At 33.6% G+C, this 13,708-nt stretch overlaps 1 protein-coding gene across 1 annotated transcript; it reads right to left on the reverse strand.

Annotated features, from left to right (window-relative positions):
* Positions 1 to 2,938: 2,938 nt before the first annotated feature.
* LOC140827248 (BRI1 kinase inhibitor 1-like) lies at positions 2,939 to 4,061 on the reverse strand. The gene has a single exon (XM_073189884.1). The coding sequence runs from the start codon at positions 3,972 to 3,974 to the stop codon at positions 3,060 to 3,062; it is 915 nt and encodes a 304-aa protein (XP_073045985.1). The 5' UTR covers positions 3,975 to 4,061; the 3' UTR covers positions 2,939 to 3,059.
* Positions 4,062 to 13,708: the final 9,647 nt, after the last annotated feature.

Genomic DNA, 13,708 nt, shown 5'->3' on the forward strand with positions numbered 1-13,708 from the left:
AACGCATCAACACATAATTTTCTGAAAAACGAAGTTTGAGCAGTCCCACGAAAAATGTCATAACTCACTCAATTGTTATCCATATATTTTGAATTTTATATCAAATCGAAGGTATCGAAAATTTCTACATTTTTCGTGGTGAAAGCTTTCTCAAACTCCCGACTGAAAAATCAGTTTTCAACAGAACATCAAGTTACGAAATTTCAGATCTAAAAATATTTCAAAACTGATCCAAACCATTTTCCGCTCAAACGACGAACGTCGCACATATATTTTTACGCATAAAACGACGCAACACATAATATGACATGATCGACGCAGCAAAAGAAATATTATACGTGCCTTTTGATGATAAACTTTACCGACACGACAATACCGAAGCGGAGAAAGAAGCAATGTTGATCCGGGACGATGGTGGCTCGATTATCTTGCAATAAAATCGCCGAAAACTTGCTGGAAAATAGAGTGGAAGGGGGCGGCTGCTTGTTCTCTCAAGAACCCTAAGTTTTCTTTCTTTAAAAATATGAAAATGAATGTGTAGGTGTGTTGTGTGTTTTAGTGTGTGTAAAATCGTGTAAGTGTGTGTGAGTGTGTGTACGTGTGTGTGGGTTTTTGATTCGGAGAAATTAGTGCTAATTTAATTGATAAAAATACTAATAAAGGTTAACCCACACTAATTTTAACAAAACTCTTAAATTAAAATAACACCGACCAAAATGCTAATTTTAAAAGTTTTAAACTCTTAAAGTTACCGACTAAATGATTTAGGCTCAAAGATGCTAAAACTAAATAAATCATTAAATTGCCCAATCTTCAACTTAAAATAAATTACCACATTTAAAATAGCCAAAATCGTCACCGGTCTCTTTTTTCTTCGATCCCGCCTCGAGTAATCGCCTGAAACATGAAACTCAAGGAAAACGTTTTAACCTGCATCATATAATAATTTAAAATAATACAAATTCATAGATCATGAATTAAAACACAAAATAATGAAATAAACATGCATTAAAACCATTTAATAAAATACATGAGGAATTTAATAACTTGCACGCACTTCATGTGGAACTCAAATTTTCGGAACGTCACATCTCAGCACCATGTTTCAAATAAATTTTATAATATTTTATTGTTGTTAATCAATACATTTTTTTGGTCCACCATTTCCTCAACTAATATGCATATTTGGCATGATCTCACATCGCCTAATTATGACATTTATTGGTCGTTTAAGTACATGTGCTTACCATCTTTAACATTAATGGTGAAAGAACACATGTTTTAAATTATTGTCATTAAATCCTTGAAGAAGGAAAAAAAAAGCCAATTCATCATTTTTCGGGGCCGAAAGTACAAAACTACATCTCCATCCTTGGTTTACTAATATTGTACAGCTTTTATGTCCAAAGTATTATTTTTCATAATATTTATGGATAGAGTGAAAATTTAGTATAAACAAATTCTTTAAAATGAATATATCATATTTTGAATATAAAATTTATGTGATAGTACCATTTTTTTAGTGGTATTATACATCTAATTAAGAGGACTCGTTAATATCACCTTCGAAGTACAATTTCGGCCATTTTAATTGCAAAAAAATGGGTCCGCTTTAAATTAATTCTTAATGGAAATTATATGAAATGGTCCCTATATATGTAGTTGAGACGAGGTTTATGAGTGGTCAATTTCACTACTTGTTCCCATTTTTTTATGGAGTAAAACTATATAATATATGGAATATCAAGTGTTGCACGAAAGTGATGAATTTGTACATATATTTTTAAGGATGGATTCAATAATTTTAATAAAAGGAATTCATTTAGATTGAATAATTTATATTTTCGAAGAAATTACTGCATGCTACTGATTTTAAAGATAAGGAATGAAGCGCAAACGTCCATGGAAAATAGGGTTAAATAGAGACAAGTAAAAGTGGAATATGCAAAATACACCATAGATTCTCATCCCCTTCATTTTTCTCTTGACAGGGTTAAATAGGCTAAAAAAGACAAATAAAAGTGGAATATGTAAATACACCATAGATGCTCATCCCCTTCATTTTTCTCTTCACAAGTCAAGTTTCCTAACACTAATTTGTTATAAAATCTTGAAGTCAATATAATAACTAAAGCGAAAAATTACAATTTTAGTCATATAAGTCGGTCCGGTTTGAGTTTTAGTCATATAATTTGTTAAAGTATAATTTTCATCCAGTAAATAAGATTTTTTTTTTTTGTTTTTGATCATTTTTTTATTTGTGCAAAAATATTAAATATATTATATATTGCTTCTTTGACACTGATATTCTGTTATTTGGCTCATGTGACAAAAATAATGTTTATATTATACACATTAAAATATACATAAATAAAAATAACAAGAAATGACAAATTCTTTCCTCCCACTTTGAAGTATTGGAGGGGGAGGGTTGTATTGCTTATTATTATTTTTATTTTTAAAAAGATGAATATTAATTTGAGTAATATGAGATTTATTATCTCTACATATGTCAAATGGAATGAATCGATGTCAAATAAACCATTTGATGCAATTAATGGTTTCGACAAAAAAAAAAGAGTAAAAAAAATCCAAGTTTCTATATGAAAACCTAATTTTGACAAATTAGAAGACTAAAGTTCAAAACATATCAATCTGACTAAAATTACAATTTTTCCTAACTAAAGTGATTATCATAATTTTTTATGCATCTTACATAATCAACCTTTAATAGCTAGCTGCCTCAGTTGATAAATTACTATTTCATAATTCCTAATGTATTCACGCTGAACAAATTTCATGAAGATGGCTTAAACATGGTACTAATTTTTTCCTTTTAAAGTAAAAAAAGTATATCCTCAAAATTCATGAAATGAAAACTATGCAAATTTGAGTCCTTAAATTGCCAAAAACATATTGAAATTAATTTCTCTCCCAATGAATACATATAACGCCATATAATGTAATCCCAAACTTCCTCTATTTATTTGAACATATCATATATATTTTATTATACACAAAAGTGAAATCTCGTAAGGTAATAGAACCAAACCTATAACTTATGGAGTCTTGATTTTATCTTCTGTTGCGATGGATTTCTTGCAATGAGCAATGGCGGATTGGATTGCAGCCTGCACCTCCTCCATTGTGCTATCGCTGGTGGTAGGAGTGAGCGTTCCACTTGCCACCAGAAGGCCACTATTTCTAGGAGACGTCCTAATGGAAGCTGGCGCGGAAAATTCTCCTCTCTTCCCTCTTATTTCCTTCTTGTTTCGTACCCGTAAATTCCCCGAAAACGAATAGGCCTGCCGATGAAGTTGGGGGTTCATCCTCCTGTTTCTGAAGGAAAGAAGAGGCTTGATCAATCTCATATACTTTTTCACAGCGTCGCTTATATCGATTTTAGGCTTCCTTTTCTGTTCTTTTTCTTGATGACCACCCTTTATGTCTCTTGTTTCACACCCTTTTCTCCATTTTGGAATCCACGAAAAGGATCTTGATTTCGCTGTCTCCTTTTCTTGCTGAACAGTGCCGTTGCTGTTTCTGTTGCTGCTGCTGCAACTTTCTTGATCAAAAGTGGGATGAGTATGACCAATGTTGATGAGTCCTTGATCGATGGTTCTGGAGTTTGTGATTTTCTCATCTTGAAAATCCTTTATCGGAAGAGTGAAACTGTCAAACGAATCGGTGGAGAAGCGGGGTGAGGCGGGAAGATTGGACAAGAGGTGCAGCGGGAGCAAGTGTCCATGGAAGAAAATCTCATCTGCTGGAGTCAAGTCAATAGCAAATGAAGGGTGGGATTTGTTTTTCTCGGCGTTTTCCGATTGCGGATGCAGAGAGATTGTGAAGGTGAATTCGTGTGCAGGAGAAGCTGAATTTGAAGGCGGCGATGTTGGATTCAGTGTCGCAATTATTTGGCCTTCATTTTGTTTACCTTCTTCCTCGTTTCTAGCCACCTCTTGCTGTATTTCCATGGCAGCTGCGAATCGATGATTAAGAGGCTAAAGACGGTGTGGAATGGGGATTTTTTCGCTGTTTTGTATGGTTATAATTTCAAATTTTATCGGAAAGATAAGGATAATTAGAAGGGATTGGAATCTTTGTTGTGGGGGGGGCCTCTTCTGAGTCTATGTTCAAACAGTTTTGTGCATGCTGTGGATTGCGGATCGGTAATTTATTTATGAACCTATCTTTTTTTTTTGTCTTTGATCACGTAAGAATCCGTAATGACTTCCTTTCTGTGTGATTGGGTAAATATTCGGACTAAGGCTGAAACGTCTATTATTAAAAATATTGCTAAAATCTTTTTTTTTTTTTAAGGCTGAAACATCTATTACTAAAAATATTGCTAAAATCTAATATCGAAATACACATTTACGTTTCAAAATTATAATTCTATAGACATGCATGCAATATCTACCTTCAATCACATGATTTAAAAATAATAGGTATTCAACTACTGGGAAAAGTATTGCAATTTAAAGGCTCAAATAAACGACATACAAGTCCAGTCAAGCCATACGCATCTAAATAATAAAGTGTAAGAAAATATCTATGACCTCTCCTATCTCATAAACATGATGTGCGGAAAAGTATAGTCCTCGGGTTAGCGTGCGCACGTCCAGCCCCGCCTCCTCAGTCTTCGGCGCCTCCAATCTCCTCATTAATATGTTCACCTACATCATTTACGCCTATTGAGTCTGAAGACTCAACACACCACAAGCGTTATAACAAGTACATATACATAACATGCAACAGTGAAAAGTACTGTACTTAAAATAAATTTCATGATCTTAAAAGCGTGAAAATAAACCTAAACGTGTTCATATCGCATTATATCAACATATACGTGATCAATTTTCTTTAATTGAATTTCGTTCTTTGGTTGTGACTTTCGTATCATCGTATTAGTCGATGGATCTATCTACGTATACAGCGGTATCCGACGGCGGAGACATCACCAACAGTATTATCCATCCACTGAGCATTGGTCTTACATGTCATCGTATCATTGTATTTAGTCACAACCAACTCTCTTCCTTCAAAACAGGTCATCATATTCATCACTTATAAAACCATGCATATACGTAAATTTCTCTTATTCAAGCATGCAACGTAATTTTCATCTTACCATAAAAAGGTCATGTTCATGATAGCATATGCATAAAAACGTTTGATTTTGTGATCAGGGCGCTACCAGGAATGTTAACTCGACACGATCATTTTTCCTCTAGAATCCTTAATTGTTCATTTTACTCTGGACCTCAAAATTTCGGCTCGAGGCCCACAAAACTTCTCAAAGAATATTTATAATCATTTCTTAGACATAAACTCTATCCCATTTCATAACTTATATGATTCGTTTTAAAACTTGGATCGGAGTCGTGGTTTTAACACGAATCAACCCAACACTTAACCAAACTTCTCCAAACTTAAACCACGACTCGAACCTACATATCCAGCCCCTAAACCTCTTGTTCCAGACCCCTTATGACCTACGAACAATGCCTGAATGTTGCTGGAATTTTTATGTGCACCTACCAAGAAACCCTAGTATCACCCTAGCCTCGATTTCTCGACTCTAGCCCAAACCGAAGAGGACCAGACCCGAGCCAATCCTTCCTAGCCCACCTCTGGACTCTCTTGGACCGACATAACCCTAGCCCTCATCCCATGAACTCGGCTAAGTGCGACCACCCGTGATCCATCCGAAACAAGCCCTAACCGACACCATTCCCACCTATCCCTCTCGATCGGCTCTATGACAAGGACCAGCAGCATTCGAGCCATCCTAGGCCACGAATCAGACCTACCAGGGTCTGGTCCAAGGCTTGGAAAAGCCCTTGCACCACTGGCTCACTCAATTCATCTGATCTAAGCACACCCGAACCATCCACCAAGGGAACTAGCGCTCGGCCTTCACAAATCCTTGACTACCTTACGACTCCAGCCCCTTGAATCCATGACTCCCAACGTGTACAACCCTTAGACCCTTAGCCGTGGCAATCCCTTACAAAAAAGCCATGAAAACCGTGAGTTACAAACAAGGGCATGCATATTTCATGACAAACGAATGCATAAACGATACAACAACAAAATTTAGGCATTCCTCATGCAAACAACACGTATCAGCATATATTAGCGTGAATGATGAGAAAAATAAATATTTATGGCGTGCCTTTGCGAATAAACTCTCAAAACTGTGGATATCTACGCGTAGGACGAACACCGAAGAGACAGGGAAGGAACTTTCTTGAAAACCTTGAAGAATTTTCGAGTGGCTGCTGAAGAAACTTTCAAAATGGTGCTGCTAATGTGAGGGAGGGGGCGGCCGAACCAATGGGGAGTAGGGTTAGGGTTTTGAGTGTATGTTTATATAAAATACGTAGTGCATAATAAGCCATAGTTAAAATAATTACGTTTAAAAGGATTTTAGGCCCATTATGCAATAAAATAAATCCATCAAGCCCAACAACACTCCTGAAAAATATTTCATTTAGGTACATTTTTGAAAATATTGTCCGAACCCTCTTAAAGTCCTCCAACTCGCTGTAATTTGCGTATCGGTTAAAGATATGATCCGACGAGTAAAAATACTCCACCAAGACCCATTTTCGAAAATTACACTTAATTATACCATATATTAAATAATTAAATATAATTTTTAATAAAAAAAAATTTCCTAAATATCTCTGGTTTCCGTTCCTCGTTCGAGCGCGAAATACGACTTAAAGCCCTAATACATGAAACTTTAAATTAAACATGAACCAACGCACATATCATGCAATAAACATGCATTAAATACATAAATATAATTAAACACATATTTTAAATAAAAACCCTAGATTGAATACAGTCAGGTTATATAGTTCGAATTTCCTAGACATTACTAAGGCAATATTTTACAAACTATACTAAGCAAATCATGTGGGACAAACTCACTTGAAAAGGTATTGGCAGTGGCGGAGCCAGGAATATAGCTCTACACAGTCTATAATTTTAAACTGCAAACTCTTTTAATATTTTAAATTGATCTACCCGAACTAATATCATAATAATCCAAAATTTATATATAATTTTTTTTAAAAAAATAATTGAGTTACCCGCGCTACCATGTGGCTCCGCCACTGATTGATAAGGAAAATCAAACTCTTAATCATTGTCCAAACACTCATTTATTCCAACAATTCGAACACCTCAGAAACAGAGCTAACATGTTTTGGCTAGGGGGCATATAGGTGTAGTGTGAATCAATCCGAATGTTTCTAATTTTTTATATCTGAATTTAAACTCAATGTTTTAAATATATTATTCAAATCTAAAAAATAACAAGTTTGATTGTGTATGCAATATCAATAATTCCGAATATCAGTATGATTTATTTTACACACCTACCTATCGAAAGTTAAGTCTCTAAAACTTTCGTACCATTGGCTAATATATATTATTGGATTTTTAAACTGTTTCACGGAGAAAATCAATTTTTTTTAGTTTCACCCTTTTTTTTCCCGATCGATATATGGGTAAAAATGACCAATTATTTAGTTAATATTATGATAGTTGTAACGTATGTATTCTAAATTTTCACATAAAAGTAGGTCTCTCGTGAGACGGTCTCACGAATATTTATCTGTGAGACAAGTCAACCCTACCGATATTCACAATAAAAAGTAATGCTCTTAAAATAAAAAGTAATATTTTTTCATTAATGATCCAAACAAAAGATCTGTCTCACAAAATACGACACATGAGACAATCTCATACAAATTTTTACCTTCATATAATTAGATCTGATTATAAAAAATTCTAAGCAACTATGGCAACATAATTGCATAAATCTTTGTTATATGTACGATGGAGGATAAGTTGAACTAGTTGACTCTACGTACGATGAGCAAATCCTTTTCCGATCTCATTTTAAATGTGAAAGGAAATATTAGTCTAAGTCTAAATTTTGACTAGTGAACAAACTGATACATCAACTGTCTAGTTTGGTTAGAATAATCGGATTTTAATGTCCTTGTACATATATAGTAATCATATATATTTTATTTATTCTAATTTATTCAATGATTTATATGATGCAATCTCTACATATATCTCATGCACCAAACATATATTGCTATTTTAATAAGTTTTTTGTGAGACGATCTCACATATCTTTATCCGTGAAACAGGACAACTCTACATATATTTATGATAAGCAATACTGTTAGCACAAAAAATAATATTTTTTCATTGTTGATCCAAATAAGAGATTCGTCTTACAAAAATTTTTGTGTTGCTATATCGGGAGAAGGTGTAAGTAATCTCATCCATTAAATGGGATGAGATTTCCTATTTTCTGGGTGGAAACTCAAATAGGCCGCACTAATAAGCATAAGTTATTGACAAAAACTAGTGTGAGACGGTCTCACATGTCGTATTTTATGAGACGAGTCTCTTATTTGGGTCATCCATGAAAAATTATTACTTTTTATGCTAGGAGTATTACTTTTTATTGTGAATATCAATGGGACAGACCATTCTCACAGATAAAGATTCGTGAGACCGTCTCACAAGAGACCTACTATAAGTTATTTAGTAGTCGTCTTAGGACTCACAAGAGACCTACTCTAAGTTATTTGACGCAGTACAAAGTGCTGCGACACATCTCTTTTATTTTTTTTAATTTTTTTATTTGTTTTTAAATAATTATAAATATTTAATATTTTATTATATATTAATTATATAATTAATATTTTTATTTTTTAAAATTTTAAAATAATTTCCTCTTGAAACTTAAATCTTAATTTAAATTTTTTAAAACTTTTTTTTAAAATTAAATAGATATTAAATTAATTTAATAAACAACCAAATTATATTACTAATATATTAAAATGATACATTTTATAACATAATACGAAATAATTTTAAAAACAACAACAAAATTACGATACAAACAATAAAATTTATTAAATGATATTTAGTAATCTGGTAAACCAGATCCTGATCCTCCAATATCACCAAAATAAGATCCAAAGTTGTCTCGATTTTCAGCTTGTAGTCTCTTTTGCAAAATCTTTTCTTGTTGAGTTCCAGTGTATTCACGCAAATTTGGATCAATGATTTTGCTCAAATCTTTGTATAAAATTCTATCCTCCATTTTTCTTTCCTCTTGTTGAAGTCTCATCCTTTGGTGTTCTTCAATCTCGATTTGCAATCGTGGCAAATCCAGCACGTTCGTGGCGTAAAAACAATTTGCATGATATAATTACAGCATGCATTATCATGCACAACATGATTATTGAAGATGAACGTGATCTCAGTGCACCTATTAAAGATGCAAGGGAAGCACCGCTTGCCGATGTGGAAATGGTGGTCAATGACGAAAGTACAAGATTCGAAGAATTTCTCTCTCGGTATAAGAAAATAAAAAACAGAGATGCTCACTATGAACTACGAAATGCGTTAATTGAGCACTTATGGAAGAATATAGTAATTCTAATATTTAATATTGTGCTTGTATCGTATTTATTTCTTAAAATAAATATTTGTATCATTTTCAATGTTTTTATCTTATATATAATGTTATGCTTGTATTGTATTTCATTCTTGAAATAAATATTTATATCGTTTTCAATGATTATATTGAAATAAAATATTTGTATCATTAAATAATTATTTTATTTATATAAAATAATTAATCGATTTTCTAATAAATAATGAAATAATATAATTAGATTTATTATGTATAATTGTGTAATGGAATTATAAATAGTTATTATTGAATTAAAATTAATATTATAAGAATATTCTGAGAATATTCTTTCTTAGTGTAGAATGTAGTGTAGATAGGTTGGAGATGAATTTAGTGTTACACTATTGTAGTACAGAATGTAGTACAGTGGGTTGGAGATAGTCTTAGTAGTCGTCTTAGGAGAACCACCTAATTTAATATTTAGATTTTTTTTTATTTCTTTTTCAAAAAAGATTCTTGAAATTTTTTCAATTAATTTATATGAGTCTTGTATTTGACTAATGACAAGAGGATTGGGCCACACACACGTAAACATGATAGTGCTTGGCTTGAAAAAACTTGGCTTGGCAAGTAAAATCTCAATCATAGAAGCAATTATTAGATCGATCTTCTCCACAGAATTGAACCACAAAAAGAATCCGTGGTAAGATAAGCGTAAGGAAAAGGGATATTGCAAAGTTCTTGTCTTATGTCACGTTGCTTGCTTGCTGGCTGGCTGACTGTCCTGTCTTCCTAACACTTTTTTTGTCTTCAAGAATATAACAACGACAATTCAAGTGCCTAAGGGGAAAATTAGCAGGAAACCCAAAAGGATTTCCTACCGAGGAATTATCGTACCGTAAACAATATATATGTATGTTGTGCCAATAATAACTTTATAAGAATATATACGTAGATATAGTGCTGAAACTTCTGTATGGTATCGATATATGACGTTGTATATCGAAAAAACACTTTATATATTTTTAAATTTATAACTTTAGTATTTAAAAATATTATGAATTTTTTAATTTATATATATTGTTTCGATATTTCATTGTATATCGAAATTTTTCATTTCGTAACGTTATCATATCGAAAATTTCGAAAATTAAGAATTTTTCGATAAGATAACATCAGTATTAAAAAAAAATTCGATATTTTTCGTGCCTCTAGAAGCTACACCTTTCTCAATGATGTTTGGAGTTAAAAAAAAAAAAAAGACATCATGCGGAAAAATATTTAATTTTTTTAAATAATTCAGATAAAAGATGTGTCGGTACATCCTATGTCGATTTGCTTCTTTTAATTAGCGGCCTCCATTGCCAAACGGAAAATAATTAAAGAAAATATATACGAGGTCCGATGTGCACGTGCAGAAATGCACACGTGTTCACGCATTCACTCGGGGTAGAAAAGTGGGCACAGGGGGTTAGCTAGCTAGCTAGCTACGAGAATTTTCATATGGCTGTCCAGTTTGAAGTTTCCAGCGTGTTTGGTTGAGTGGATTAAATAAGGATAGATTAATAATCAAATATTTATCGTTAAAATTTTAAGTTGTTTTAATAATCATTTTGACCCGATTTAAGATCTAACTTTATGGATAACTATTTGATTAATAAAATTGGATCTTAAACCGGGTCAAAATAATTATTAAAACAACTTAAAATTTTAACGACAAATATTTGACTATTAATCTATCCTTATTTAATCCACTCAACCAAACACATCATTACGTGTATTATCAATCAAAACACTAATTACAAATATTCTAAACATTGAGATCCAACAAAAGAATGTATTTGATTTTAAATCTTATATTAGAGAGATAAGATAATTTAACTCAATGGTTACTACTATAAATTAAATTTAAAAGATAACGTCAGGATCGTTTCTTCTGTTGAACGCGATCATAAAATGACACTTAAGTTGTTATATGCTTAAACTGTTAGATCTTTTCTGACAAATTACTTTATTTTACAGCGGCAACATTGACTTCTTGAAATATTTCTACACCAAGCACAAACACATCTACTTTCAAAAAGAACATTCCCTGAAGATTTCTTATTATTTCATTGATAACACTTATTCTATTTCATGTCATATTTATTTGTAAGTTTATTGGTACAAATACAACATAACTAAACACTTGAAATATTTTACATGGAATATGTTGGTAGCCGACATGCAATAAATGCATGTCGGGTGAAATAATCAAAGTTGGCTAGCTGAGTTTTAAACGTGGGTTGTCATTCAAACATGCAGACGGAAATTTCGTGGAGGGCGGAAGACGTGTTTTATACGCGTCTTCACACGGTCAGAGAGCTCTATAAATAGAGCTCCCCCCTTCATTCTGAAATCATCCCTTCTTCGATTTTTCTATCATCTTATAAGCATTTGAGTGCTTAGTTCTATAATATTTGTGAGGTATTTTGTTCTCCTGTATTAAGAGAGTGTGTGTTCTCTTTGGAAACAAAGTGAGTGAGTTGTACACCACAAAATATTATAGTGAGAATTCTTTTCATCTTGCCCGTGGTTTTTACCCTAATAATTTTTAGGGGTTTTCCACGTAAATCTCGGTGTCCAGTTTATTCTTTATTTTCGGGTTTTACTATCTCAAATTCCGCACATGGAACCAACAAGTGGTATCAGAGCCTTGGTTCAAAATTTCTTAAAATTTTGAGTATGCTATGTGGTTGCAGCCTAGACTGATCTTCCACATCAGAAAAGATTTTTTGAGACTTTTTATTTAAGGCGGGTTTATTTTGTCCGGTCTACTAAAATTGTTGTAGACATAATGGCGGGAAGGTATGAGATAGCAAAGTTCAATGGAAGCAATTTTATGCTGTGGAAAATAAAGATACAAGCAGTTTTAAGAAAAGAAAATTTCTTGGCGGCTATTGGAGGTAGACCGGTGGAGATTATAGATGATGGAAAGTGGAATTAGATGAATGATAACGCTGTTGCCAATTTACACTTGGCTATAGCAGACGAAGTTTTGTCAAGTATCTCTGAGATAAAAACAGCCAAAGTTATCTGGGATACTCTAACAAAGATGTACGAGGTCAAGTCGCTACACAATATGATTTTCCTAAAGAGAAGGCTTTATACTCTTCGGATGGCGGAATCCTCATCGATGACCTACCATATCAATACACGAAATACTCTATTTGCCCAACTCACTTCCATGGGGCATAAAATAAGGGAAAATGAACGTGCAGAGCTTCTACTTCAAAGTCTACCAGATTCATACGATCAACTTATCATCAACATTACCAACAATATTCTGATGGGCTTTCTAAGATTCGACGATGTCTTAACTGCGGTTCTCGGAGAAGAAAGCTGGCGCAAGAATAAGGAAGATAGGTTGGTATCCTCGAAGCAGGCAGAGGCGTTACCGATGATAAGAGGAAGATTTATGGACCGTGACTCCAGTGGGAGCCAAAAGCGAGGTAAATCAAAGTCGAGAAGTAGGAAGAAAAATATTTACTGATTTAAATGTGGCGGTAAAGGGCACTTCAAGAGAGAGTGTACGAGTATCGAGAAGAGTTCTCAAGGAAATGTGGCCAGTACTTCAGGCGGTGGTGAAATATTATTCAGCGAAGTGGCAACTGTTGCAGAAGGCATGCACAAATTTTGTGACACATGGATAATGGATTCAGGAGCGACGTGGCACATGACGTCTCGGAGAGAATGGTTTGATCATTATGAACCAGTCTCAGGAGGATCTGTATTCATGGGAAATGATCATGCCTTGGAAATCGCTGGGGTCGGTACTATCAAAATTAAAATGTTTCATGGCACCATTCGCACCATACATGAGGTACGACATGTGAAAGGACTGACAAAAAAATCTTTTGTCCTTGGGGCAATTGGATGACATCGGGTGCAAAACTCGGATCGAGAACGGGATCATGAAAATTGTGAAGGGCGCACTTGTGGTTATGAAGGCGGAAAAAGTTGCTGCAAATCTGTATGTACTTTTGGGAGAAACACACAAAGAGGCAGAACTAGCTGTTGCATCAATTGGTTCAGGAGAAGAATTAACAGTGTTATGGCATAGAAAGCTCGGGCATATGTCAGAACGAGGGTTGAAAATTCTCTCAGAACAAAAGCTGCTGCCGGGACTTACAAAAGTGTCACTACCCTTTTGTGAGCACTGTGTTACCAGTAAACAACACAGATTAAAGTTTGGCACTTCTACTGCCA

Source organism: Primulina eburnea, chromosome 3 (assembly GCF_022965805.1).
Source record: "Primulina eburnea isolate SZY01 chromosome 3, ASM2296580v1, whole genome shotgun sequence".
NCBI lineage: Eukaryota > Viridiplantae > Streptophyta > Magnoliopsida > Lamiales > Gesneriaceae > Primulina > Primulina eburnea.

Excerpts from the sequence above, each read along its gene's own strand:
- LOC140827248 (XM_073189884.1), bottom strand. The coding sequence starts at position 3,974 with ATGGAAATACAGCAAGAGGTGGCTAGAAACGAGGAAGAAGGTAAACAA.